At 37.5% G+C, this 27347-nt stretch overlaps 2 protein-coding genes across 3 annotated transcripts in view; one reads left to right on the top strand and one right to left on the bottom strand.

Annotated features, from left to right (window-relative positions):
* Positions 1-5873, top strand: part of LOC106875989 (CD109 antigen) — a 64578-nt gene extending 58705 nt beyond the window's left edge. Inside the window, exons 34-37 of the mRNA XM_089348308.1 lie at positions 99-235; positions 2395-2569; positions 3454-3559; positions 5019-5873. Of these exons, the coding sequence (XP_089204434.1) occupies positions 99-235; positions 2395-2569; positions 3454-3559; positions 5019-5206 (606 nt within the window). The 3' untranslated portion in view covers positions 5207-5873. The remainder of the gene's footprint in view (positions 1-98; positions 236-2394; positions 2570-3453; positions 3560-5018) is intronic.
* A 9991-nt stretch (positions 5874-15864) lies between these two features.
* LOC106875996 (cytosolic 10-formyltetrahydrofolate dehydrogenase-like) overlaps positions 15865-27347 on the bottom strand; it is a 63662-nt gene continuing 52179 nt past the window's right edge. For both annotated transcript variants that reach the window (XM_089348309.1, XM_089348310.1), the window contains exons 18-25: positions 26810-26903; positions 25136-25235; positions 24007-24105; positions 22552-22717; positions 21414-21519; positions 19840-20039; positions 19431-19497; positions 15865-16642 (exon numbers count right to left, since the gene is read on the bottom strand). In XM_089348309.1, coding sequence (XP_089204435.1) covers positions 19442-19497; positions 19840-20039; positions 21414-21519; positions 22552-22717; positions 24007-24105; positions 25136-25235; positions 26810-26903 — 821 coding nt within the window. In that variant the 3' untranslated portion in view covers positions 15865-16642; positions 19431-19441. The remainder of the gene's footprint in view (positions 16643-19430; positions 19498-19839; positions 20040-21413; positions 21520-22551; positions 22718-24006; positions 24106-25135; positions 25236-26809; positions 26904-27347) is intronic.

The raw sequence follows: 27347 nt of genomic DNA, 5'->3' as shown, positions 1-27347 counted from the left end.
TTTTTTTCAGTCATTGCCGACTGAACCCATCCATTGGCAGACATAAACAAAAAAAACTGGTATTTTACACAAATTCTAATGATGATCTCTTTAAATAGCTGACCAGTACGGTTAACGTAGAATACAAACATCAGCTAAAGCAGAGCTCAGAGAGCGACATATTTGAAATAAAGATTGCCCAGCTAAAGTTCACTGGTCGAAATGATTCCATTATGGACATGAGGATCTGCGTAAGGTCAGTTATGTTTACCATTTATTTTTCAATGGTTCCCTAACTTCCCAGTTTACCATTTCTTACTCTTTGTTATATTAATCCTTTCATCCATTCTCTATCTCTAATCATGTTCTCCACTCACTTCATCAAGCCATGTGAGGATGGTGTGTGTGCCATTGCTGCATTCTCCACTTGTCAGTATATTCCTCCTGGGTCCTTCCAGGCAACCCGTCAAGCAGAGTCCCTGTCAATCTCCATCACCATGAGATACCTCCGCATCTATTGTCGCCATGTAGCTAGCATAAGGTCAATTCATATGAGCTTTCAACCCAGCTGGATCCTCAGTGAAGAGAGAACACGGTAAGCAGAGTTTAAGTTGGAACATCAAGCCACAAGGCCAAACAATCTGAACTGGAACCCCCAAATTCTACAAGTAACAGGACACATCTCAGTTTCTAAAACTAGGATTACAGACCGAGATTTTACTGATGGTATATCCAATTTTTGCTGAGTCTCTGGATGTTTTAAGAGGCCTTTTCCTTTCACTGAGGAAACAGAACCTTTAGGCTTTAGAGTCTCCTGGATCAAGACAAAAAGATCCAGTCTTTTGTTGGCTTCTTGAAGGATTCCGCTTCATCAGTCTCTGTTGTGGGTAACAATGTTGAAGTTGTTAACCATTTTGCTTATCTCTGCCATGAGATTTTTAGTGGCATTATGTATGAGCCTGAAGTCCTAAAAATGACTTGGACTAACTGGGACAGTTGTAAGCTCAATGGACACCTTGCCACTACTGTGTTTTATCTCTTTCTAGTTTGTGTATGTTACTTTGAGTCTAAGTGGCCACCATGCATCTTGCTTGCCTTTCTGCCATCTCTCTCAGGCACTGTCACCCAACAATGTGATGAAGTGTGGAGTAGCCATGAATTTTCTCCACAACACCAAACCCGTTCCAATTCCTTCTATTATACTTTGTCTTGATATCCAACATAAAGGTACCACCCTCTCTTATTCTCCTTCTCAATTTAACCCTTCAGCATTCAAACCAGCCATATCCAGCACAAATATTCCGTTTTTTTGTGTCCACTGGCCAGGTCCAGCTTTTCACACCTGCCCTACATTGTCAGTCTAAAAATAGACAATCATCTTGAAATTTCAAAGCTTTGACATATTGCATTATTAATTGAAAAGGATGGGAATCATAAAAAAAGCCTTACATTTGACAGGGTAATCTGCGAAAGGGTTTAGGGGTTCTTTAGTTTTGTGGGTATACAAGGTAACCTCACTAGTGCTGGCGCCATGTAGGATGTGGATCCTGCATGAAGTAGGGAAGTTAAATGAACGATGAATCTTTGGTACACTTCATTATACAACTAATGTCTGGGAATGTTGCTATCTTCCAGGCAAAGAAATGCCCATCATCATCATCATTTAACATTTGTTTTCCATGTTGGCATAGATTTAATGGTTTGACAGGAGCTGGAGGGCTGCACCAGGCTCCAGTTATCTGTTTTGACTTGGTTTCTATGGCTGGATGCTCCTCCTATTGCCAACCACTTCAGTGCTTTATTTGTGGCACCAACAATATCACCAAGTGCCTTGCAAGACAAAAATACCCCAACTGGGAATGAGGGGAGTAATATTGAGGAGCTGTGACTTTGTGCCAGATGAGAGATTTAAGGTATAATGGGGACAGGTATTAGTGTCTTGCTCTAGATATATGAAGACATACATTTTATGAATCCATTCCTAAGTGGAACAATGAAAATATGCAAGACTTTTCTAAAATGCAGCATATATTACTTAGCTGTTGTTATCTGACTTCCAGTTATGACATTTGGTTTCTGAGTTAGAAAGTAGCTTCTTGTGTCTTGGGAGGGTCATTACACCAATGATGATAACACATGCACTGGCTCAGTATCACTTTATTATTAGTCAACCATCCAACCGACTAACAATAAGGAAGTGATTTTGAATCAGTGATTGTGTTTATTGGTGTTATGACCCTCCCTAGATACAACAAAAGTTGTTTAAACACACAAATTCACATCAAAAATCTTACAAACCAAATACAAAAAATGAAGTAGACTCTTCTTTACTGAAAATTTTCAAAGAATTCAACAAAAAATATGCACAAACACACAATCATTCATGGTTTAATTAAAAGAAAAATTCTTTTGCAGTTGGAAATTTACAACCTGGTCACTGGTTTCAGGGATGTCCGTTTTGGAAGTTGACATTCCTACTGGATATGTGATATTAAACTCAACCCTTAGACAATACGTACAAAGTGGTATTGTACCAAACCTTATACGAGCAGAAAGTTACAATCGTAAAATTGTATACTACTTCGAATCGGTAAGATAGGAGTTTTTTAAATGCTTTATTTCTGTTCTCTCTGTTATCAGAAAGATGCTTCAGGTTTCATGCACAGTATGGAACTAGCAATAATGGTAAGGAAATAGTTGGGGAAACTGCTGAACCACAAAAACTATTCTATTATCTAAAACAGGGACAATAAAATGGTTTGGTCCCATGAAGCCATGAGATTTTGTCCTTAATGAATATATTCATGGCTGAGGGAACTCCAGATTAAAAGAAGGAAAAAAAAAGATAGTTATATAGGCTCAGGCATGACTGTGTGGTAAGAAGTTTGTTTCCCAACCATTTAGTTCCAGGTTCAGTCTCACCCCATGACACCTTGGGCAAGTGTGTTCTAGTATAGACTGAAGCTAACCAAAGCCTTGTGAGTGGACTTGGTAGACAGAAACTGAAAGAAGCCTGTTATGTGTGTATCTTAGTATTTGTGTTTATCCCCTACCAGTGCTTGACAACCAGTGCTGGTGTGTCCCCATAACTTAGCAGTTTGGCAAAAGCAACTAATAGAATAAGTAACAGGCTTAGAAAAAATAAACATTGGTGTCAATTTGTTTGGCTTAAAAATTCTTTGAAAATGGTGCCCCAGCATGGCCACAGTCTAATGACTGAAACAAATAAGATACGAAGTTTGGGTTTGAACCCAGACACTCTGCTTTATAATGAAGAGTGTGGTTTTTTTTTTGGGGGGGGGGTCTTTTCTCCATAACTCCAATAATACTAAACTTTAAATGGATTTGAACCCTCACCCTGTATTTTACACTCCTCGGCTATTGGAAAGCAGCGAGATTAAAACATGATGTAAATGAGACAACAAAGAAGGCTGAGACAATTCATTTAACAAATCTTTTCTTTCCTGTTTGCAGCTTGATCAGAGCTCCTCTTGTGTAGACTTCCGAGCCAATCGTTGGTACCCTGTCGCTAATGCTACCATACAGCACAGGATTCGTGTTTATGACTACTATGAACCAGGTAAAACCATCATTATCATCGTCGTCATTATCATCGTCGTCATTATAATATCATTATCATTATTATCTTTATCATCATCATCATCATGATTGTCATCATCATCATGATTGTCATCATTATCATCGTCATCATTATCATCATCATCATCATCATTATTATCGTCATCATTGTCTCCATCGTCATTATCGTCTTCGTCATCCATCGTCATTATCGTCTTCGTCATCCATCGTCATTATCGTCTTCGTTGTCCGTCATCATTATCGTCTTCGTCATCATTATCATCAAAGTATGAGCTGGCAGAATTGTTACCATGCTGGAAAAAATACTTACCAACATTTCTTCCAACTTTCTTTTCTGAGTTCAAATGCCACCAGGGTTGACTTTGTTTTTCATTCTTTTGGGATTGACAAATTAAGTACCAGTTGAACACTGGGGTCAATGTAATCAAATTATCCCTTCTCTCAAAATTGCTGGCCCTGTGCCAAAATTTAAAACCAATAGCATCGTCATCATCTCTCTTGTTTTTCACTCTGATGGCGGTGTCATTACTATGGCACCTGTGCCAGTGGCACATAAAAGAACACCCACTACACTCTCGGAGTGGTTGGCATTAGGAAGGGTATCCAGCCATAGAAACCTTGCCAAATCAGATTGGAACCTGGTGCAGCTCCCTGGTTTAACAGTTCTCAGTCAAACCATCCAACCCATGCCAGCATGGACAGTGGACATTAAACAATGATGATGATGATTATTTTTTTCCATATCTCTTTGGTTACGAATGTATTGTTACAGCAATTGTCTTTACAGCTGTTTCGTTGTCAGACACTTTACTGTTGTAGATTTCACAGCAATACATTACCATACCACACTACTTGAGATTCAGTTGAATTAGGTACTTAAGTTGAAGCACCAAGTCAGTCCGGTATTATCTGCACAGCATCACTTCTTGATATCCTGTTGCTTATTTTGATTTTATATATATATATATATATATATATACACACACACACATACTTCAATCATTGGGTAATAAACTGTGCTTGCAAAGACCTATGGGTGATGACAGTACCACCTCACTGGCCCCCATGCTGGTGACACATAAAAAACACCATTCAAGCGTGGTCGTTGCCAGTGTCACCTGACTGGCTCCCATGCTGGTAGCACGTAAAAAGCACCCACTACACTCTCGAAGTGGTTGGCTTTAGGAAGGGCATCCAGCTGTAGAAGCTCCACCAGATCAGATTGGAGCCTGGTGTAGCCTCCTGGCTTGCCAGTCACCAGTTGAACCGTCCAACCCATGCCAGCATGGAAAGCAGACGTTAAATGACGATGACAATACATACACACACTACTACTACCACTTCTCCTTCTTTTTCCTTCTTATATATGACTTTTTAAATGGATTTACGTAAATAGAGATTTATAGAATCTATTTCCTAATTTGTTTTTCTATTTTCAGGGCTTTACCGGACAACTTTATACATCACCAATAATCTGTTCCAACTGAATATTTGTTACGTGTGTGGTTCCTTTCAGTGTCCTTACTGCCCTCAGTTCAACACGGCAAACATCATCAAGTGTACGGTCACCATCTTCTGCCTCCTCCTCTCTGTTTTCCTACAACGTTACATGCTGCGGACATCTTGAAACAGTTAATGTCCTTCAACTTTAACACACGCACGCACCCACACACACACACACACAAGTAAATAGGAATGGTAAACAAAGGAGAGAATATATTATTTTCCCATTGATTTTAGTAATCTTTTGTAAAAACCAAAAAAAAAAAAAGAAAAAACCCGTAATTTTAAATATGTGAGGCACTTTCATATGTGTGTGTGTGTGTGTGCACAAGTTTCATGTGTGTGGGTATGTGATTTGTGTGGATAAAACTATGTGTATACATAAAATATGTAAAAATCATAAGTGTGTGTGTGTGTTAGCTTATATATATGCAAATCATACTTTTATATATCTACACACACACACACACACACACACGTGTATAGTGTGTGTGTGTACAGTGTACTTGGTATGCCTACCTCAAAAGAATTATTTGTAATCAGAGAATAACAATTCTATTGTGGATATCCATATAAGTGTGCGTGTGTGTTTGTCATTCAATGCATTTGGTTTTAGAGTTCTATGTATTTAATAAGTCTGACTCGGTTCCACATTGGTAGGCATAGGATACGTCTGTCTAATGTTCTGCACCCATGAAACTAATATGGAACCGAGTCAAACTGTCATTAAATAACACACACACATGCATTTATATATATATATATATACACACACACACACACACACACACTTTCTGGAGATGATTTTATTTTCATCTTTTTAACCATTTTTGATTCTATATATATATATATATATATATATATATATATATATATATGATAGACATATATATATCATAATATACACACACATGCCTATATATATATATGTATTGCTTTTTTTAATTAATCCTTTATTTTAAAGAACAATGTTAATGAAAATTTTTATATCTTGGAAAGGTTTTAGCCAATCATAGTATTAAGATTTGCGCTTGAAAGAATTATGACTGAAACAAGCAATAGAAGGTGTCCTTTTCGTATCAGCACTCTACTTCTCTTCCTGTGAGTATAATTCCATATGCATATATAACTTTGGAGCAATATTTCAGTCTCATCAGATTAATAAATTTAGTCAGTCTTAGGTCTGTAAAAAATTTAAAAAGAAAGAAATTTCTTCCTGCATTTTACATTGTTTTTACATTTCATAGATTTGATAATTATTTTGTTTTGATAGAAAAAAAATCTTATTTCAGTTTAAGAAGAAAATTCCATTCATTGGTTTTTTTGGGTTTTTTTATATGGTATTGTGAAGCTAGGAGGTTGGTGAGGAGGCACAAAGACATAGACAGAATCATCTAAATGATTAGTATTATTGTAATTAATCTAATGTATTGCAAAACTATTCTATGTATATTTTAGAATCAGATGCTAACTTGCAAAACACACACACACACACACACACACACACATGGATTTGCACATTTTAACTTTCTTTAGGTACTGATCTGCCTGAGAGCTCTTGTGATTTAAATTAAAACTTCCCATAAAAATTGCATATTAATTCATATTCCAAACATAGATTAACAATGAGAAAGTAATTTTATTAAACTCTTCCTGATTTATCAAAATTATTTGAAACAAACGCAGTAAATATCATTACCATCATGGTAACAAATAGAACCAACATGGAAAATTATTCTTTGTTTTTTCCTGCTAAATTGTCTGTGTTTGTATTCCTCATGGCTTTATTTGATGAAATCTCCAATTTTTAGTTTTGAGACTTCTGGATTTGAACCATTCATACATGAACTATTTTCAAACTCAATTCCATGTTTTTTTTTCTTTTCTAAGAGTTACCAATATGAACTCTGCCTTCTTTTTATTACATTCTTTACAATGTTGTAACAAATCACCAAACTGCAAATATTTGTCAGTGTATATTCATTTTTGATGGTTTAATTTTATTTTTAATGGTAAAGCATGTTTTCTTTCTTTATTCTTCTTTTTTGAACTTGTACAGAAAAATATTTTCAAAAGAATTATTTTTTCAATTGTAGCGAAATTTTAAATGTATTAAAAATATATTGAACGTATTGATTGCCTTAATCACAGAGCAAACTTATTGAAAATTGATTTGCAATTTATTGAAATGATAATCACTAGCGAATTATAACACATGAACACACATTGGGATGTACCACATGAAATAGTATTTCCATGTACCACATGAAATTTATTTTTAAAGAAAAATATAAATTGGATTAAACAAATTTATTTTTTTTAAATAGACTCCATTATGTTCGATTTTTCTTTTCTTTTTTTTACCATTGTAATGTTAAATTAGATATTTGTACTTAAAAAGATGTAAACTCTTTGTCTTTAGGGTCTCTGAACTGTTCAAATACTTTGGGATTCACAAATCTTTTATTACATGTCTTCAGTTCAAAGATGGCAGTTTGTTGATTTGTGCAGAAAATTTGTGTAACCAAACTCTGATAATTTTTTTTTTTTTATCAGTTTGTGAACAAACCTTGCTAAGCACCAGAATTGGTCCATCTCTGTTAACTAGAATTGGCTGTTTTCATTTCTGTTTTTCATGCAAAAAGTTAATTTTCTGGCTCCCAAAAAGGTATCACGGATTATTACCCTTGTAAACCATAATACTGTCACCACAAACTTATTTTGGACGATTCTTGTTCACCATCGCTACATTCACTTCTCTCTCTGACCATCTCTTACATTATTATGAAACTACTTGCCCTCCTCTCTTGTGTTTATTCCATCATCATTTAATGCCCATTTTCCATGCCATCATGGGTTGAACAGTTTGACTGTCAAGGCCAGGAGCTACACCAGGTTTCATTGGCTGTTTTGTCATGGTTTCTACAACTGGATGCCCTTCTTAACACCAAACACATTACAGAGTGGACAGGGTGCTGTTTATGTGGCACCAACATCAGTGCTGTTTATGTGGCATCATCAACAGTTCTCTTCTTAATTAGTCTTTATTTATGATAGACTTTGTTTTCCCTGATGGCTGGATCACCCTAAAATTGCTGAATATGCCATTGGCATAATCTGTGAGACAATCTTTTATAATTAACCAAATAATTAAAACCTATCTTCAAAATTTCATATTCTAAACACCATCTTCATAATGACAAAGTTAGTTCACTAAATTCTTTATTATTTTCAAAGTTAATTGAAACAAGAAAAATTGTATTTTAATAGAAATATCGCAGGCAAAGGGTTAGAACAGTTGTCTCCAAAATGCCAAATCGAATGTTTTTGGAGCATCAGTTGCCTTATATCCTAATTTGGTGTTGGATGAAAAAATATTCAGAAGTTGTTTGTTCGGTCACCAAATCATTGATGATTCTAAGACAAATACAACCAACATCTATGAGATAAGTACTGCCTGAAACATGAAGCCAAATGAATTTAAAAGTTAGTCATGGATTAATCCAGTAACTACTTTCTTTAATATGTATAATAATAATGATAATAATAATAAAACCATAGCTTTTGAAATTCTTGGTGGTGAAAATGACATTCATGTGGTATACTTTAACACACGTATATATGTGTGTGTATATATATATATATATATATACATACATATATATGTGTGTGTATAAAAATGTGTATGCATGTATATTTGTGTGTGTGAATGTATATATATAGATGTATATATGTAGTTGAAATTTCTTTTTTACTTTTTTTGTATATTTTACCCACTTTAATTTGTTTAGAAATTTAATTATATTCATGCACACACACATACATACCCCTATACAGACACTTGCAAACACATGCCAAGGTACCTTTTGTTAATTAATCTGATCATGGATATATATATACAAACACACATATATATATATGTACTGAAAGTATGAAAATATATTTTTTTCTATTTTTATAGAATTTGGCCATTATTTTGTACATTTTGTTGAAATTAATACAATTTTTGTAATAAAATAAAATATAAAAATATTTAACATTGCTTTTTTATTCATAAAAACCAGGGTTTATACATAGACCTTTCTCACAGGGTTGCTTTTATAAATGATGAGGTTCCTGTTGTTGGCTGCCTTTTATCAACTCCACCCTCATTGTTTCCACCCTCTTTTGAAAGCACATCACTTGGTGGTTAAGGTATTTGGCCTACAATCATGAAGTTGTGAGTTCAATTCCCAGCAACATGTTCTTGAGCAAGACACTTTATTTTATGCTTCTGCAGTCCACTCAGCTGGCAAAAATGAGTTGTACCTGTAATTCAAGAGGGCCAGCCATGTCACACTCTGTCATGCTGAATCTCTTTGAGAACTATGTTATGGGTAGCTGTGTCTGTGGAGTACTCAGCCACTTGCATGTTGATTTCACTAGCAGGCTGTTTTGTTGGTCAGATCAACTGGAACCCTCATTGTCATAACCAACAGGGTTCCAGTTTTTCTGTAATGTAAGTAACTCTTCTGCAATAGCAAACCAATTCTGTTCTGGCCCCTTCTCACCCCTTTTCCTCCCATTTTGTAGCATAAAGCCACCTTCTTCAGGGTTCATAGCCCTGCTAGCTGCATGACTACCTCACTAGTGCTGGTGCCACACCCAGTACAATTTGTCAAGCAATTGGTGTTGGGAAGGGCAGGCACTGGAGTGGAGTACGATGCAGTTCTTGGACCTGCCGAATCCTGTCAAACTCTCTCATCCATGTCATTAGGGAACATGGATGTTAAATGATGTTGGTGATGACACTTTGTCCCAGGGAGGTTGGCTCAACACAACCAACAACAACAGGGTTTGAACACCAGATTATGTAACACTAAACTAGAAACCTAGATGTCGGCCTGTCTTTTTATTTTTCACTATTCTAAAGAAATAATCTTTCTGTAATCTTTCTAGTTGATGTTTTTGTTTAGTGTCAAGCCAGTCTTCATTGATGACATTTATGATCAAGAGTTCTGTCCATGACCATCCAGCCTATTTCTATATTTGGTAACACCTCTGAAATTAGAACCAAATTAGCTGATTATTTCTCTTTTAATCACTGCTGTAGTTGTTTGCAACTCAAATGAAAAGAAGCAGAAACATTGCATGGAGTAATGTGTGGTACCAATTCCAAAGCAGAAAGAACCAGAATCAATAGTGGAGTCTGCGAGAGTGTGTCAAGCTTTTAAACCAGTTTCAAAAACAGTTTTGGTATTTACAAAATCAGGAATTCAAACTCTGAATATGCAAAACTCAAACTCTTTTTGGTGAATGCTAATTGAAGTTCCTAATTCTTCACAACTGAGGTTCATTTACAATGCAATAACAATTGGATATCCAAATTGAAGAATTTAACAATTTTGGAATATCATAAATCTTACAAAGATATTGGAAAATTTAGCCACTTTCAGGGAATTGTTGAAAATTGTATCAGTATTGTCTACCTGTGGAGGAATGAAAGGAGATTTTTGGGACCAGAAGCAAGGGAGGAGGGGACTTTGGGACTGGAAGTAAGGGAAGAGGGGTGACTTTGGGACGGGAAGCAAGAGAGGAGGGGTGACTTTGGGACTGTAAGTAAGGGAGGACGGGTGACTTTGGGACCAGAAGCAAGGGGAAGTGACATCAGGTCAAGGAGCAGGGCATTTGAATGACCTCTTTCTTCATCAGGGTATCAAAGGGAACAGGCATGTGGAAAGGATATCCGAGGGAGAGTAGTTTCTGGCTAGAGGTTGGGGTAGTGTACATGTGCATGTATGGTCAACAAGTTTTGCTGATCCTTGTGAAGCAAAGCTGAATACGTTGTTCTGAGTTTGTCTTTGAGGTGAGAGTGTCCTTGTTTCTTGCCCTTCTTTCTACACTACTAATGTGAATAGTTTAAATTTTATATTTAAGCAAGAACCATTTCTATGTTGAACTTTTGGATAAATCTTGTGAATCAATTAAGAGTTTCTGCATTATGACTTGCTGGTTCCATGTAAAAAGCATCCAGTCCACTCTGTAAAATATTGGCATTAGGAAAAGCATCCAGTCGTAGAAACCGTGCCAAAACAGATGACTGATGTTGATTCTTATGTACTTTTAATCTACCCCTACTACTAAAAGGAAGCCCTTCTGCTCCACATGATTGCTTGAATCCCTCCCCCTTTTTTTAATTGGTCTGAGCTGGAAAAAGGAGGTTGTACTCATGACTCATTGCAGACCCTCTAAATTTTGGGAGTTTCATGAATTTAATATTTTTGATGAATAGTTTGAGAGCAGCAAAAAAAAAAAAATTATTGGCAAGGAGGGATTTTAGAAGCAGTGAGAGGGAAGGACTGGGTATAAGGGTTGGAGGAGAGATAATAGAGGTAATGGGGAAGGAGGAGAGATGAGTGAGCTAGGAATAACCAAGGGAAAATGGTATGAAACCAGTCATGATAGGAGCAGAGACCATTGTAGTTGTGATAGAAAAAATATAGATAGGACACAGTATACATTATTTACATTTGACAGATATTTGTCCTCATCTTGTTTGTTGTTAGCACAACGTTTCGGCTGATATACCCTCCAGCCTTCATCAGGTGTCTTGGGGAAATTTCGAACCTGGATTCTCATTCCTAAGATATTTTTCGATGTTATTACTATTATGTATTATTATTCAGGTCGCTACCTGGAATCGAACTTGGAATCTTGGGGTTAGTAGCCCACATTAACGGTTGAGGATTTCAAGTTCAGAAAGAATGAATTGTGATGCCTTTGGTATTCAATGTGCCATTCCGATCAATTCCCAAGTAAAGAATGATGGAACAAGATTCCGAGTTTGATTCCAGGCAGTGACCTTAATAATAATAATAACATTGAAAAATACCTCAAGAACGAATCCAGGTTCAAAATTTCCCCAAGATACCTGATGAAGGTTGGCGGGTATATCAGTCGAAACATTGTGTTAGCAACAAACAAGATGAGGACAAATATCCGTCAAATGTAAATAATGTACCTAGTTCCTCATCTCTTAAATATAGACACAGTATGTTTGTAGGCCAAAGTTTGATGTGTGTCTGTGAGTGATTTTATATCACTCAGTACTTCTTTTTTGCTCTTTAGGTCAGAGACGTTTGTGTGTTTGCAGCAGCACCATCCTACAGTCAAGGCGCATGGCTTAGTGGGGTAATTGTTCAGTTTAGGGATGTAAAAAAAGTAAATAAAAATTAAGGGAGAGATAAGTAATAAAAGATGCAAAGCGACATAACTAAGTTATTATTCTTTACTTACACTGAAATATGTTGAGGTGTGTCGGATCCTCATGGCTAATACTTGAGAGTGGAAGGTTGAGAAGAGGAGAATGAACAATTATATCATCTGAATAGATATTTTTGGAGATGAAGCTAAGTAGGTTGTTATGGTTTAGGAGGAGGTTTGTGGTGGAAAAGGTTGAAGTTGGCCAGAATTCAGATTATTTCATTCTTTTTCTCTTAGTCTATTTATTGCTAATCCTCACTCTGTCTCCCGTTATTCCCTCCTCTTATCACTCAGACATCCATCACTGCCACATCTCACTGCTTGCATTTATTACTCTCTCTCTCTCCTCTCATTCTATCTTCCCTCATCAGACCACATATGCTCTCTCCTTTTCCCTTTCATCACTCTTCCCACCCTCCTTTATTACTCTTCCTTCCAGTCTGCCAAAGACAGGGCAATCTGCTGCTGCTTTGTAATCTCATGAAATCCAACTGCCTGAGGTCAGTCTTTACCACTTCATCCCATGTCTCCCACTTTAAAGAATCTTTTCTATTTTGTACACAACAACCCTCCTTCCAACCCAAACTAATTGCAGTCTTCTCTCTAACACACATCAGATTCCTCTTATTCCCAGTTTTTGGCCCATTTGTGCTTCTAACATCACATATCCAACAGGTCATAACTTCACAAACCCTCTACAATTAAAACCAGTTTCCCACTACCATGTAACAATATCACACTTTGTACATGAGTATCCCACTGGAGGTAAATAGATCCCAAAATGTTTGCCAACACATTCTATACTTACATATTTTCGCTCTGCTAATTAGATTTTTACTTGTTTCAGTCATTTGAGTGTGGCCATGCTGGGGCACCACCTCTAGTCAAACAAATCGACTCCAGGACTTATTCTTTGTAAGCCCAGTACTTATTCTATCAGTTCTTTTGCTGAACTGCCAAGTTACAGGAACGTAAACACACCAGCATCGGTGGTCAAGCGATATTGGGGGAACAAATACAGTCACACAAACATACATACATTTACATATGTGTGTGTACTACACTTTTGGAGTGGTTGGTGTTAGGAAGGGCATCCAGCTGTAGAAACTTTGCCAGATCAGACTGGAGCCTGGTGCAGCCTTCTGGCTCACCAGTCCTCAGTGAAACCATCCAACCTATACCAGCATGGAAAGTGGATGTTAAACGACAATGATGATATATATATATATACACACACACATACAATGGGCTTCTTTCAGTTTCCATCTACCAAATCCACCCACAAGGCTTTGGTCAACCTGAGGCTATAGTAAAAGACACTTGCCCAAGGTGCCATGCAGTGGGACTGAACCCAGAACCATGTGGTTGGTAAGCAAGCCACTTACCACACAGCCACTCCTGCACTAATTATGTCAATTAAGTTAACAAAAGTCATCAGTAGCTTCTTGCGAGTTGTCTGGGCAGTGAACCCAATCTATTTCATTGACACTCCTATGGCTTAATGAATCTGTTTATCTTCTCATTCTCCACATATGTGGGTTCATAGTTTACACTGTTTAGAATTTCTTTTATGTATGCCAAACACGACCCTTTCTGTTCCTGATAGCAGCAGGATTCTGCTTTCTTTCCTAACACCACAGAAGCAAAACCTTTGAGAAGCCTCAAAGTAAACTTAGCAAAATCTACGTCTGGAATTTCTTCTCCAAATTTTTGACAGATTCAGCTTTAAGAATACAGTCATCAGTAAAAAGGAGTTCCCATGGACATCCAATCTTAAATAATTTCTCTGTTATAATCTGGAAATTAGGACAAAGGGGCTGGGCTGGCAGCCCCCCCAACTGTATGTTAAATTTCTCAAGGTATTTATTGCTGATTGTACCTCCTCTACGTGGTTTGTGTGACCCTCAAAAGGATCATCTGCTCTCAGTTCCTTTGTGACCAGAGTCGAAAAAAAGCTTTCTTTGGATCAACAAGTGTTAGGCACAATGGCTCACTTCTGCTGTTGTTGTGTCACTAGAAAGGCATTAATGGTTCCTCCTTTCTTCTGTCTCTCATCTCAGTTTAATTCTCCTCTTAATCCGTTGAGTTATAAACTCTTCCAGTGACCTCACAACCTGGTTCATCAATCTGATGCCCCTAGAATTCCCTCGAGAGCATTGAACATTATCCTTGTAGCTGACATTGATACTCCTTTGCTAGTCGTCGGGCATGACAGCTTCCGATAAAATTTGTAAGTCATGTGACTAGCACATGACCCTCACTTCAGCATCTCAGCTACTTTCCTCTCTTTCATTGTTCTATCTACCATTCAGTTTTCAACTTGGATGACTGGTTCCTCTTTTGGCTTTACTTGGGATAGAAGTGTTTTTTTCTCATTCCATAATTCTCAGAGTAGTATTTCCAAACTGCTTTCTTTTTGGCAACAGTAAACTGGCATTCCATTAATTATGACTGAGGGTTTCCATTCAATCAATGGAACAGCCTGCTTGTGAAATGAATGTACAAGTGGCTGAGTACTCCACAGACATGCATACCCTTAACATAGTTCTCAGGTAGATTCAGTATGACAAGTTTGGCCCTTTAAATTACAGGTACAACTAATTTTTGCCAGCTGAGTGGATTGGGGCAGTGTGAAATAAAGTGTCTTGCTCAAGGACACAATGTGCTGTCCTGGAACTGAACTCATGACCTTACAATCATGAGCCAAGTACTCTAACCTCTAAGCCATGTGCCTTCATTCAGCAACGGTAAAAACCAGAACGTTTCTTGTCATTCTAAATACAATTATCTCCAAAGATGTCACAATTCTCTCTGGCACATTGACTTCCAATTCATTTCTCTTTACATTTTCTCTTACTGTCTGCTTCCCTTCTCAGTATATCTAGTACCTAACTTCCTTTCTACTTGTTAATACCCTCTGCTTCGACCTTCCTCTTAGTTTTTCCAAGACAGTCTCTTGTCTTTTCTGGCTCTCTCTTCCATCTCATTTCACCATTAGTCGCACCAGAACCTTGCACCAGCTAAAAATTTGATCAACAAATCTTAGATTTTTTTTTTCTCAAGGAACTCTCAGCTCTGTCAAAGTTTTCATTTTCCACTCTCTGTTGTCATAAACATCTGCTAGAATATCTCTAAACTCCCAACCAAATAAGGGTTCTTTTAGCTTCCTTTCCTTGCTTCCCCAGATTGTCTTTGACTGTCTAATTCATCTGAAATCACTATTCACTAATCCATGTTGAAAGGTGCATTCTTCACCAAGGAAGGACTTAGTATGTCCAAGGATCCACCAAACCCTTTCCTGGTGACAATAAACACTGACCACCAGCAATATATTGCCATCTTAAGACATTTTGTTTTATTTCAGAACCATCCGTGCTACAATAGATTCATTTCTACATAATGTGTGACCATATGATGCCCGAGTGTACATGAACATCTTAAATAGGATTGTATGCAAAATCTAAAGAGAAAAAAGGATTATTAGCTGTCAGCTAGATAATTAAAACTTCATTTAATGTAAGAAATAATTGAAACCAAAAATACTGAGCAGAAAATTTATTTTTTTGAGTAGCAACCTTTATGTTTCTCCAAAAGATATTCAAATAGTCATTAATTTTCTACCTTACATTATATATATGACATATCCACCCTCCCCCACCAAAGCATCTAAAAATATTACTGCAGGTCCTACATGGGATGCTGGGGTTAAATTACATGCTTTAATGCATTAAAAACTGCTTTTCCTGAATATACACTGACTTCATCTAATATGTCATCAAATATAATAAGTTTATATCATTTAATGTACATAGTTTAAAGATAACTACTGATAGTTTCTTGCTGAGAAGACCTGTGTCTAGGCAGGTCTTTATAACAGTCCATGTGTCTCCAAACAATCTTTAGCCTGATGATTGCTTGGGGACACAAGGAGCATTATAAAAACCTGCCTAGATACGGGTCTTCACAGCAAGAATCTATTAATAGCACATACCTTTATAATGTATACATTAAATGATATTTATCTCTCATTGGATGGAGTAATTTTGGGGTGAACTTACCATAATGACACAAGTAATCTACAGCTATATATATATATATATATATATATATATATATATATATATATATATATATATAGCTGTAGATTACTTGTGTCTTTTATAATTTTTTTACTGAAACTAATATTTCTTACATAATTTCTATTTTACGTATCAATTTCTTGCAAACAGTTGCTATAGTATTTTCACAAAACAAAACTAAACAAAAAAATCAGTTTCTTTTGATGTTCATCCTCTTTTTCTCCATTTTCACCTTGCACCTATAGGGAAAAGAAAGAAAAAAAGATAAATACATTTTCTCTACTACACACACCCTCTCTGCTACTTATCTCTCAAAACCTATCTCAATATCTATCTATTACCTCCATTTCCCTCCCTGTGTACACACACACACACACACATACACACACAAAATATCCTTCCAATATGTGGTTGGTAAGCAACCTACTTACCACACAGCCATGCCTATTTTATCCATCATAGAATTTCTGTGCATGGTTCTTCTCTCTATATTTTTCACTACAATTCACCATGTGGAAAAAATTGTTTTATCAAACCTTTTCACTATATATACAGTGCCATGCAAAAGTCTTTGGCCACTTTAAACTGATGTAAATTTCTACTAATTGTCAACTTATAAGTAGATGTTTCACATTGTATTTTTTTTTTTTTTGCAGGTGAAACATTGGCCCTGTTGGAATCATTTCCATACCAAATCTTATATTTTGTAGTAGGGTTTCTGAATGAAAGGGGAAGATGTGAGATGACCACCAAAAATAGCCGTGCATAAGTTTTCGGCCACCTCACATAAACCAATCAAGATACAGTATAATGAAAATTGATTACATAATGTTCATTTCAAGAAGTTACTGTACATTGTTAATATGTCGTGTGGCTTCTCTTAGAAGAGATGCGTACATATCTTTCACCATCTTCACAGTTATCAGATGCCGTTCTCTATGACTGAGTTCCCACAACTCTTCAAGGTTGCGTGGATTCTTCTGACGAACTCTTCTCTTTAGTTCTGTCCACATTTGCTCGATGATATTTAAGTCAGGGCTCTGAGCTTGCCAATCTTTCAATACGGTAACACTTTCACCAGCCAGACTCGGTTGTGTTGCACGCGATCTGTGGCATGGAGCTCCCTCATACTGAAAAATCTCACCTTTATCCAAGTCTGTTATCAAACTCTCCTTCAGCAGCTGGATGTATTTGGCACTATTCAAGTTACCGTCAATCTTAACCAACTTTCTTGAACCATCATTTTTTACGTATTCCCAAAGTACCAGACTCTTACCCCCAAACTTCACTGTTTTTGTCATGTGACATGGGTCGTTTCACTTTCTAATAAGTGAGAATTTGTCAGAAGGCCTCCAGCAAAGCAAAATGACCCAAAGTGATGTTTGGTCCAGTGGTAGAATGCCTGCCACCTTTACAGGAGATCTCGTTTCAAACCCCACAGCAGCCTTCAAGTTTTTAAAATTCTACATATGTACATTCTATTAATTATAGCTGTGTTTGCTTTAAGATCCACTCATCCCAAAGAGAATTGCATGTCCTCTACAACTGTATAAACACTCTTATGCCATCAATTTATATCTGCCTCCATCATTATTTACACCCACTGATGAACCTATCTTTATTTCAGTAAGAAAGAAAGAAAAAAAATTGTCTTCCATAAACATGTTTCTTATCATTTCTATAAACATCCTTTTCTTCTCTCTCTCTTTGTCATCTCTCTTTCTCTTTGTCATCTTTCTCTCTCTTTGTCGTCTCTCTCTCGTCTCTCTCCCCCTATTATTTCTATTTCTATGGTCATGGAAGAATCAGGAAAGCTTTATTTTACATTATTTACATTAGACGGATATTTGTCCCACAACTCTCCAAGGTTGCTCTTAACCACTACGCCATATGGCGTAGTGGTTAAGAGTGCAGGCTACTAACCCCAAGAATCTGAGTTCGATTCCAGGCAGTGACCTGAATAATAATAATATCGAAAAATACCTTAGGAATGAGAACCCAGGTTCGAAATTTCCCCAAGACACCTGATGAAGGCTGGAGGGTATATCGGCTGAAACGTTGTGTTACTCTTTTACTCGTTTCAGTCATTTGACTGTGGCCATGCTGGAGCACTGCCGTTAGTCGAGCAAATCAACCCCAGGACTTATTCTTTGTAAGCCTAGTACTTATTCTATCAGTCTCTTTTGCTGAAACGCTAAGTTACGGGAACATAAACACACCAGCATCGGTTGTCAAGCAATGTTGTGAGGACAGACAGACACACAAATATATATATATATATATATATATATATATATATATATATATATATATATATATGACGGGCTTCTTTCAGTTTCCAACTACCAAATCCACTCACAAGGCTTTGGTTGGCCCGAGGCTATAGTAGAAGACACTTGCCCAAGGTGCCACGCAGTGGGACTGAACCCTGAACAATGTGGTTCGTAAGCAAGCTACTTACCACATAGCTATGCCATCTTGTTAACAAACAAGATGAGGACAAATATCCATCTAATGTAAATAGTGTACATAATTGCTCATGTCTTAAATATAGAGCTGTATTAAGCTCTATTTTGTTGCCATGGAATATAGCACAGTCATGCTATGGCAACTTCAGCCAATCAGAGAGGCACACAGGAATACCAAAGTGCAGTTATCTTCCATCTTGGTTGGCACATGTTTTAACAACAGTCAGCAGATAGATTCAACAGGGAACACATTGTTTTCTCTAAGATGGAAACTGTCTGTCTGTATTTCTTACCACCTTAGTGCCACAAGCTTCTAAACCATTTGTGCAAAAATAAGTTTTATGGCTTCCCTTCTGACTCCTACAGCTGCTTTGCTCAGCACTTGTAAGCTCTCATTACAATCCAAATAAAGTTACAACGTTTCGTTTACAAACATCCCTTCTGACATTCAGAACACTTGCATATTTCAAAACTAGTGACCACCCCCACTAAATTGGTGACTTTCCACATTATTTCCACACCACACTAGTAAGACACCAAAGACAAAACCACTTCTTACTTTGATTGTATTTAATATTCCACAGTCACAGTCTTTATCTTCAGATATTCATCCAAAGCAGCTTCACCTGAAGGAAATAAGAATATTGAGTGTTTGTCAGTGATTCATAGAATGATGTCCACGAGATTTCCACACCAAATACAAGGGCTGTGCTTACCACTAAAGCCTTTGGGCTTCTGACTCTAAACAAGGAAAACATCTAATGGTAACTCTTGTGCCACCAGCCTGTCTGAGACTAGTTTTAGGACAAACTTGCTGTTTGAAAGTGATTGAAGTGAAGTGAACATTGTTTGTGCAATTTTGAATGGCTAATATGTGCCTTGCATGCTGTCTCAGATCAAATCCTCAGCCTGACAAATGCACCTCTGAAATATAAATGGCATTGTTTATAGGCAAACTCGACACTCACCCAGATCTTTGCCGAAACCAGATTGTTTAAATCCGCCAAAGGGAGCAGCAACGTCAGTCTTGTTGTATGTATTCACAAACACGGTACCAGCCTGAAGACTGTCTGCAACGGTTAATGCTTTGTTGATGTCTTTGGTAAAAACACCAGATGCCAAACCATATTCTGTTTTATTAGCTCTTCGTAATACACCTTCAATATCTCTGAAAAAAAAAAAAAAAAGTTTTGAAGGATATTTAAAGAAGAGATGATGGAATCACATGAAATTGAAAGACACAAATCATCATGGTTTTATGTTCAGTTCTCCATGTTTGTATGAATCAGATGGAATTTGTTGAGACAGATTTTCTACAGCTGAATGCTCTTCCAGTAGCCTACCCTCACCTGTTTCCAAGCAAAGTAGTATTTTACCATAGAAGACTGGAAATAACCAACGTATAACAGCAATGTTCACTTATGAGGGTATACACAGACATGTATCATCACCATCACCATCATAGGCTGGACAGTTTGACAAGAGCTTGCAAGGCTTGGAGCTACACCAGGTTCCATTGTCTGTTTTGGCATGGTTTCAGGTGCAGACTTCTGCCTGGCTGGCTCTTGTGAAACCCTCCCACCTATGCCAGCATGGAAGGCAGATGTTAAACAATGAACATGCTTGCTCGCTGTTTACAGCAATGCTTGACAGAGTGTGGACGATGCATGTGTCCTGTGAGTGACAACTGCACCATACCCATTCAGTGCAACTTGTGCAGCAGTTTTCCACCAAGCACAACATTCCCCAGCTCCGACAACCACCATATTCCCCAGATCTCGTCTCTTGCAACCTTTTCGTTTTTTCCAAAAAATAAAATCCCACAAATGCCACTCACCAGACGCAGGTGACCACCACACTCTACTTCTACACTTCTAGTCACTGCTATAAACAATGGAAGGGAACAAGAACATTATAGCTGAGCATGCAAGTGTGACAGAGGTCAAGGTCCATCAGTACCAAGCAGCTTCATTCTGTATACTTCATCTCTGTTACTGTAGCAATAGTTCCGATACTCTTTGAGAAGACCTCATAAAGTATATTGAATATAGATGGGAGAAACCTGTAAATATCATTATAACAAAAAAAACGGAGGATGGGTGGTCTCAAATAATTGTGAGCTATGGTCTTGTCTAGAACTACTGAGATATTGGTTCAGTTTCACGTATCTGTAGAAAAAAAAGCTTCATCAAAAACACCAAAAACTAATGCTTCTTGGAGAGGAAACTGACATTTCATCATTGTTTAACTTATTCATTTTGCTTTACTTGCATGGGTCAAATGGAATTCAGTGAGACAGATTTTCTATAGCTAGATGCTCTTCCTGTTGCTGACCCTCATTTGCTTCCAAGCAAATAAGATTTGTCTTTGGTTGGACATGTTTGTACTGAAGACTAGAAATGAATGACAAGGCTTCTACGACGACAAGGCTCTCTTAGTTATCATGTAATATCAAGACAAGGAGAGACACATATATATACACACATATCCACCACACACACACACACACACACATATACTTAATTAGAAATCCTAGACTCACCCATCTGTAAACTTTGAGATCACCATTACCGGACCAAATGATTCTTCTTTGGCAATAAAGTTATCATCTTTGACATTTGTGAAGACCGTTGGCATCATAAAAAAGCCTGCAGGCAAACAGAAATATTTCCATTAAAGAAATTCAGTTTTACTTGAATTCTCTAAAATTCTGCTTTCTCTCTTTAGACGTCTAAATGGGGGCAACAAGATGATTGCTCAGGGGATGAGCAGGGTTTAACAAATGGTTTAATCCTTTAGCATTTAAACTGGCCATATCAGGCCCAAATATGCTACCTGTTTTATGTTTACACTGGCCAGATCCAGCCTCTCACACTTACCCTTCAATGCCATTATAAAATATACAAAATCATATCATCAAAATTTCAAAGCTATGAGATAATACATGATTAATTGAATACAATGTGAATGAAAAACATTACATTTGTCAGAATGATCTGAATGCTAAAGGGTTAATGTAAAGAGAGAGTTTATTGTAGTAATTTCTGTTCTTAACACTAGCTTAATGATAACTAAGGTTTGATGGAAGATTTTCATTCAGAACTTTTGGTAACAAGACATTTGTACTCAGAGCCAGAGCTGGTTTCAGCCAGGTTGGTAATGAAAGGATTAAGAATTGTTTCTCTATTATATATTTTAACACTTTTCATACCGTATTTCTGTTGAGGTACTTTGTGTTTCTTTCAATTAATTTTAAATCCAACTAAGAATTTAGTAAAATAACTTGGTTATCATTCAGCTAGTGTTAGGAACATAAATTGTGACTAAGGTTTGGTGGAGGATTTTAATTCAAAACTTAAGAAAACAAGACATTTGTACACAGAGCCAGAGGTGGTTTCAGCCGGGCTGGTAATGAAAGGGTTAAACTATCCAGTCTCTACAGCAATGAAAATTTCATAAAGATACTGCAATGAAAGGATGAATAAAGTTATTACAAGTATTTTAGGGGTCTTTGAAAGAGATATATGTGTGTGAAGTAATGAAGAGAAGCAGCCTCAGGAAGTCGGTTCAAATGAGAACCAAACTGGAGCATGATGTAGTCCTTGATTCCATCAGATCCTGTTAAAACATCCAACCCCATATCAGTATTGAACATGGACGTTAGAAGATGATGACATTACCTTGACAGTCGACACGTTTTCCTCCATAAACAAGGGTGGCTCCCTCTTTTATTCCAATCTCACAATATTCAAGTAATTTGTCCAAATGAGATTTATGGTTCTGGGGTCCATGGTCCACAGAACGGTCTAATGGGTTGCCAATCTTCATTTTCTTTATTTCTGCTATCTGTGGAAGAGTAAAGATAATGAGAGAGAGAGAAGAGATGAGAAGGAGTAGAGAGAGGGAGGTGGTTGAGACAAAAAGAGGGAAGAGAACCAAAAGGAAAGAGGAATTTGTCTTTGAACAACATCAAGTATATGACTGTGTGTGTGTGTGTGTGTGTGTGTGTGTGTGTGTGTGTGTGTGAGAAAGAGAGTGACATTGACAGTATGCAAGAGTGAGTGCGTGTATATAAGGATGGGTGAATGACCCACAATGGGTGATTGACCCACAATAGGGCCTCTTTGAATTTTGGACAGTTCCAATGCTTTTTTTTGTACATAGCATGATTAAACAGTTACATATAGAACCTGAAACATAAAAATGTCCATTAATAAAAAATATAAACCATTACAAGTTAAACATGAAACAATGTTTTATGGAGTGTCTATTTAATTCTGTCGTGTGTATGTATGTGTATACCCTCTTCCAAGATGCCCTAAGCCAGTATGGGGGAGTATGGTTGATGAAACCAACATAAGGTGTATCATATAACACAGATTTATACTCTGGAAGCAACTACCTTGTGCCAATGTGCATTGTGCCACAGGTGAAGAGAGCAAGAAAAGATGATACATAAAGAGCTTATTTACATTATTTACATTTGACGGACATTTGTCCTCATCTTGTTTGTTGTTAACACGTTTCGGCTGATATACCCTCCAGCCTTCATCAGGTGTCCTGGGGAAATTTCGAACCTGGATTCTCATTCCTAAGATATTTTTCGATGTTATTACTATTATTCAGGTCACTGTCTGGAATCAAACTCAGAATCTTGGGGTTAGTAGCCTGCATTCTTAACCACTACACCATATGCCCATGGGCATAGGAATGAGAACCCATGTTCGAAATTTCCCCAAGACACCTGTTGAAGGCTGGAGGGTATATCAGCCAAAACGTTGTGTTAACAACAAACAAGATGAGGACAAATATCCATCATATGTAAATAATGTACATAGTTCCTCATCTCTTAAATATAGAACTGTAGTAAATAAAGAATTGTTTCACTTTCCATCCACCAAAACGCATTCCCAAGGCTATGGTCTGTTCACTGTTTTAATAGAAGACACTTACCCCCGCGTACCACATCAATAGATGTAAAATGGTTTACATGTGTGAATACATGTACCAATGTACGTGTGTGGGAAAAGTGTGACTGGGTCTGTGCCATGTAATGTCGGTGTGACCTTATAATTGTGCAAGAAACTCAACACCAAAGTTCTTTCATGCAGAGAATAAACAAAAGCAAGACTTACCACACGCTCAACAAATTCGTCATGGATGGATTCTTCAACAAATAACCGTCCAGCTGCGATACAGTTCTCTCCTTTGTTAAAGAACACGCTGCCACATCCCTGAAAAAATGAAAGAATGAAGTCAATTCTGGGGCAGAATAACAATAAAACTTTTACTTGTTTCAGCCATTGGATTGTGGCCATGCTGTAGCACCACCTTAAAGGGTTTTTAGGCATACAAATTGACCCCAGTACTTATTTTTAAGTATGGTGCTTATTCTATCAGTTACTTTTGCTGAAACACTAAGTTACTGGGGATATAAACAAAGCAGCATTGGTTGTCAAGTAATGGTGGGGGACAAACACAATGGGCTTCCTCACAGTTTCCATCTACTAGATTCCCTCAAAAGGCATTGGTTGGCCACGAACTATAGTAGAAGACACTTGCCCAAGGTGCCACACAGTGGGACTGAACCAGGAACCATATGGTTGTAAAGTAAGCTTCTTTACCATGCTGCCATACCAATTTTTTTGTGGTGTAACAGAGAATGGAATTAGAGTCAAGTAAGAATCTGGTACTTCTGGAAAGGCTGACTGAAGCAAGAACTGTGATTTGTCATCGCATTCCACAGACATTACTGTCATAAGGTCAAGTCTGGAATGGGACCTCTAGGTGGGGAATCAATCTGGTAGAAATAATAGCTGAATTTTCCTCAGTTCTTGCCCTACCACTGTCAAAAAGTGGAATGAATATATTTGAGAATACAGTTTCATATAACTCTAAGATGTTGGGATGGCCAGAGTTGGAATGTTTTTGCTCAGCTATAATTTTGCATGACCATGGGTGACCTGGGGCTAAACACAACAACTGCAGTTGGGATTGAATTCAGGACCTTTAATGGCCAGTAAATTGATTACTGTGCTCAAATTCAGTGAAAAGTAAACTTGAAAAGAGAGAGAGAGAGAGAGAGAGAGAGAAAGAGAGAGAAAGGAAGAAAAGGGGAAGGAAGGAAAGAATGAGATGTAGAAAGAAAAACAAGAAAGCGATGGGGAGATATGGTTGACCATTCTGGAATGCCAGAGCATTGCCAAAAGAGACACTAAGATTGAGATCAGAGAGAGAGGCATTTATAAAATCAACAACATTTACCATTCTGACCGCTTTGTCCATATCACAATCTGCAAATATAATGAGAGGAGATTTGCCACCGAGTTCCAGAGAAACTTTCTTGACATTACTTTTGGCACAACTGTAAACAATACAAAGAAAATAAACAACAGATCATTAGTTGTCGAATTTGTTGTTTTTGAAGAGTCTCGTTTACAAAAATGAATGGAATTCAAAGGATAAGGAGTGAGTCGTATCAAAGAAATGGTATTATTATCCTCATTTTAACATTCCATGCTTGCATAAGTTGGTTGGAATATATTAAGGCAGATTTCCTACAGTTGGATGCTCTTTCTGTCACCAACCCTCACCTGTTTCCAAGTGAGGTAATCTTTCCCCATAAACAGACTTGTTTCCATAGAATATTGGAAATGAACGACACTGCTTATATGACAGTGATACTCTTTTACAGCCACCACACAATGTCAAGACAAGGAGGCACAAACATACACACATGGCCACTTGATGTAGAAGAAATAACAGCCAAATCTTTCTAAAAGCACATCAAACCATCTTAGAAATAGGATTATCCTCCTCTTCCTTATCATCATTTAATGTTTGTATTCATAAAAAGCACCGGTGTTGATGCCAGATAAAAAGCAATGTTGGTGCCATGTAAAATGCACTCAGTACACTCTTTAAAAGTGGTTGGCATTAGGAAGGGCCTCTGGCTACAGAAACCATGCAAAAACACACACTGGAACCTGTTGTGGCTCGTGGCCTTACCAGCTGCTATCAAACTGTCCAACCCATGCCAGAATAGAAAAAAGGACGTTAAATGATGATGATGGATGATTTGGACAGTGTGATAACAGCCGACCAGGCAGAAGCCTGCACCAGACTTCTATGACTGTTTTGGTAACGTTTTTACAGCTGGATGCCCTTTCAAACATCAACCACTTCACAGTGTGGGCTGGGTGCTTTTAAGTGGCACATGCACTGATAGGGTCACCAAGTACATTGCAAGACAATATATTCTTTTGAGAGGGGAGGGGACATTGGATGAGGTGATCTTGTGTCAGATAATGAAAGGTTATAGTGAGACAAAGAGTCCATTGTTATTTCCTCCATGAGGCCCAACATCCTGATATCGGTCCTTACCACTTCATCCCACATCTTCTTTGGTCTTCCTCTTCCATGGGTACCATCCACTTTCAGTGATCAGCACTTTATGCAGCTGTCTTCATTAATAGACATCACATGCCCAAACCAATGTTGTCTTCTCTCTTGCATGCTACATTTGATTCCTCTTATGCCCAAATTTTCTCTCAATACATTTACACTTTGTCTTACATGCACACTGATGTTGCACATCCAATGGAGCACACTACCTACATTTCTGTCCATTCTACACACGTCTTCTGCATTCAGAGCCCATGTCTCTATACCATACAGTATAGCCATTCGCATGCAAGCATCATACAGTCTACCTTTGACTCTTTGCTGAATAAAATACTTATCAGCTTTTCATTTGTCTTTATATTTTGAGTTCAATTTCCGGTGAGGTCAACTTTGCCTTTCATCATTTCAGGGTCGATAAAATAAGTACCAGTTAAATGCTGAGGTCGATGTAGTTGCCTTATCCCCATCCCTCCAAATTTCAGGCCTTGTGCCTATAGTGGAAAGGAACATTTCTAAACAGTTGTAAACACAAACCTTTCCATGATCGTTTTCCCAATCGGTGTGGATCCTGTGAAACCTAGTTTGCGAACGTTTTCATGGTCTGAAAGAGCCTGACCAACTATGGAACCTGTAAGATAAGACAGACATATTTAGATACTTTTTCTATTTGTTGCTATGAGAGTTTAACGCTTTTGTTGCTACATTCCTGCTGAAATACAAAGCCATCATTAACATCATCATCATTTAACATCCATTGTCCATGCTGGCATGGGTTGGACAGTTTGACCAGGGCTGGCACGCTGCACCAGACTCCAGTCTGATCTGGCATGGTATTCTACAGCTGGATGCCCTTCCTAACACCAACTACTTTACAGAGTGTAAAGTGTGTGCTTTTACGTGCCACCGGCACAGGTGCCATTTTTGTGGCACCGGTATCTGCCATGACTGAGTGTAATGGGTGGCTTGTTTCAGTTAATTTTGAAAATAATGAAGAATATAGGACAGAAACAAATAGAAAAAAAAAGAGGAAACAATAAAAAAGATGTCTTCAGAGAAAGTTACTTCTGACACT

The sequence above is a fragment of the Octopus bimaculoides genome, chromosome 1 (genome assembly GCF_046866305.1).
Source record: "Octopus bimaculoides isolate indiv1 chromosome 1, ASM4686630v1, whole genome shotgun sequence".
NCBI classification, from domain to species: domain Eukaryota; kingdom Metazoa; phylum Mollusca; class Cephalopoda; order Octopoda; family Octopodidae; genus Octopus; species Octopus bimaculoides.
The sequence above is the reverse complement of the archived record's forward strand: the minus strand, read 5'-3'. Positions and strand labels throughout refer to the sequence as shown.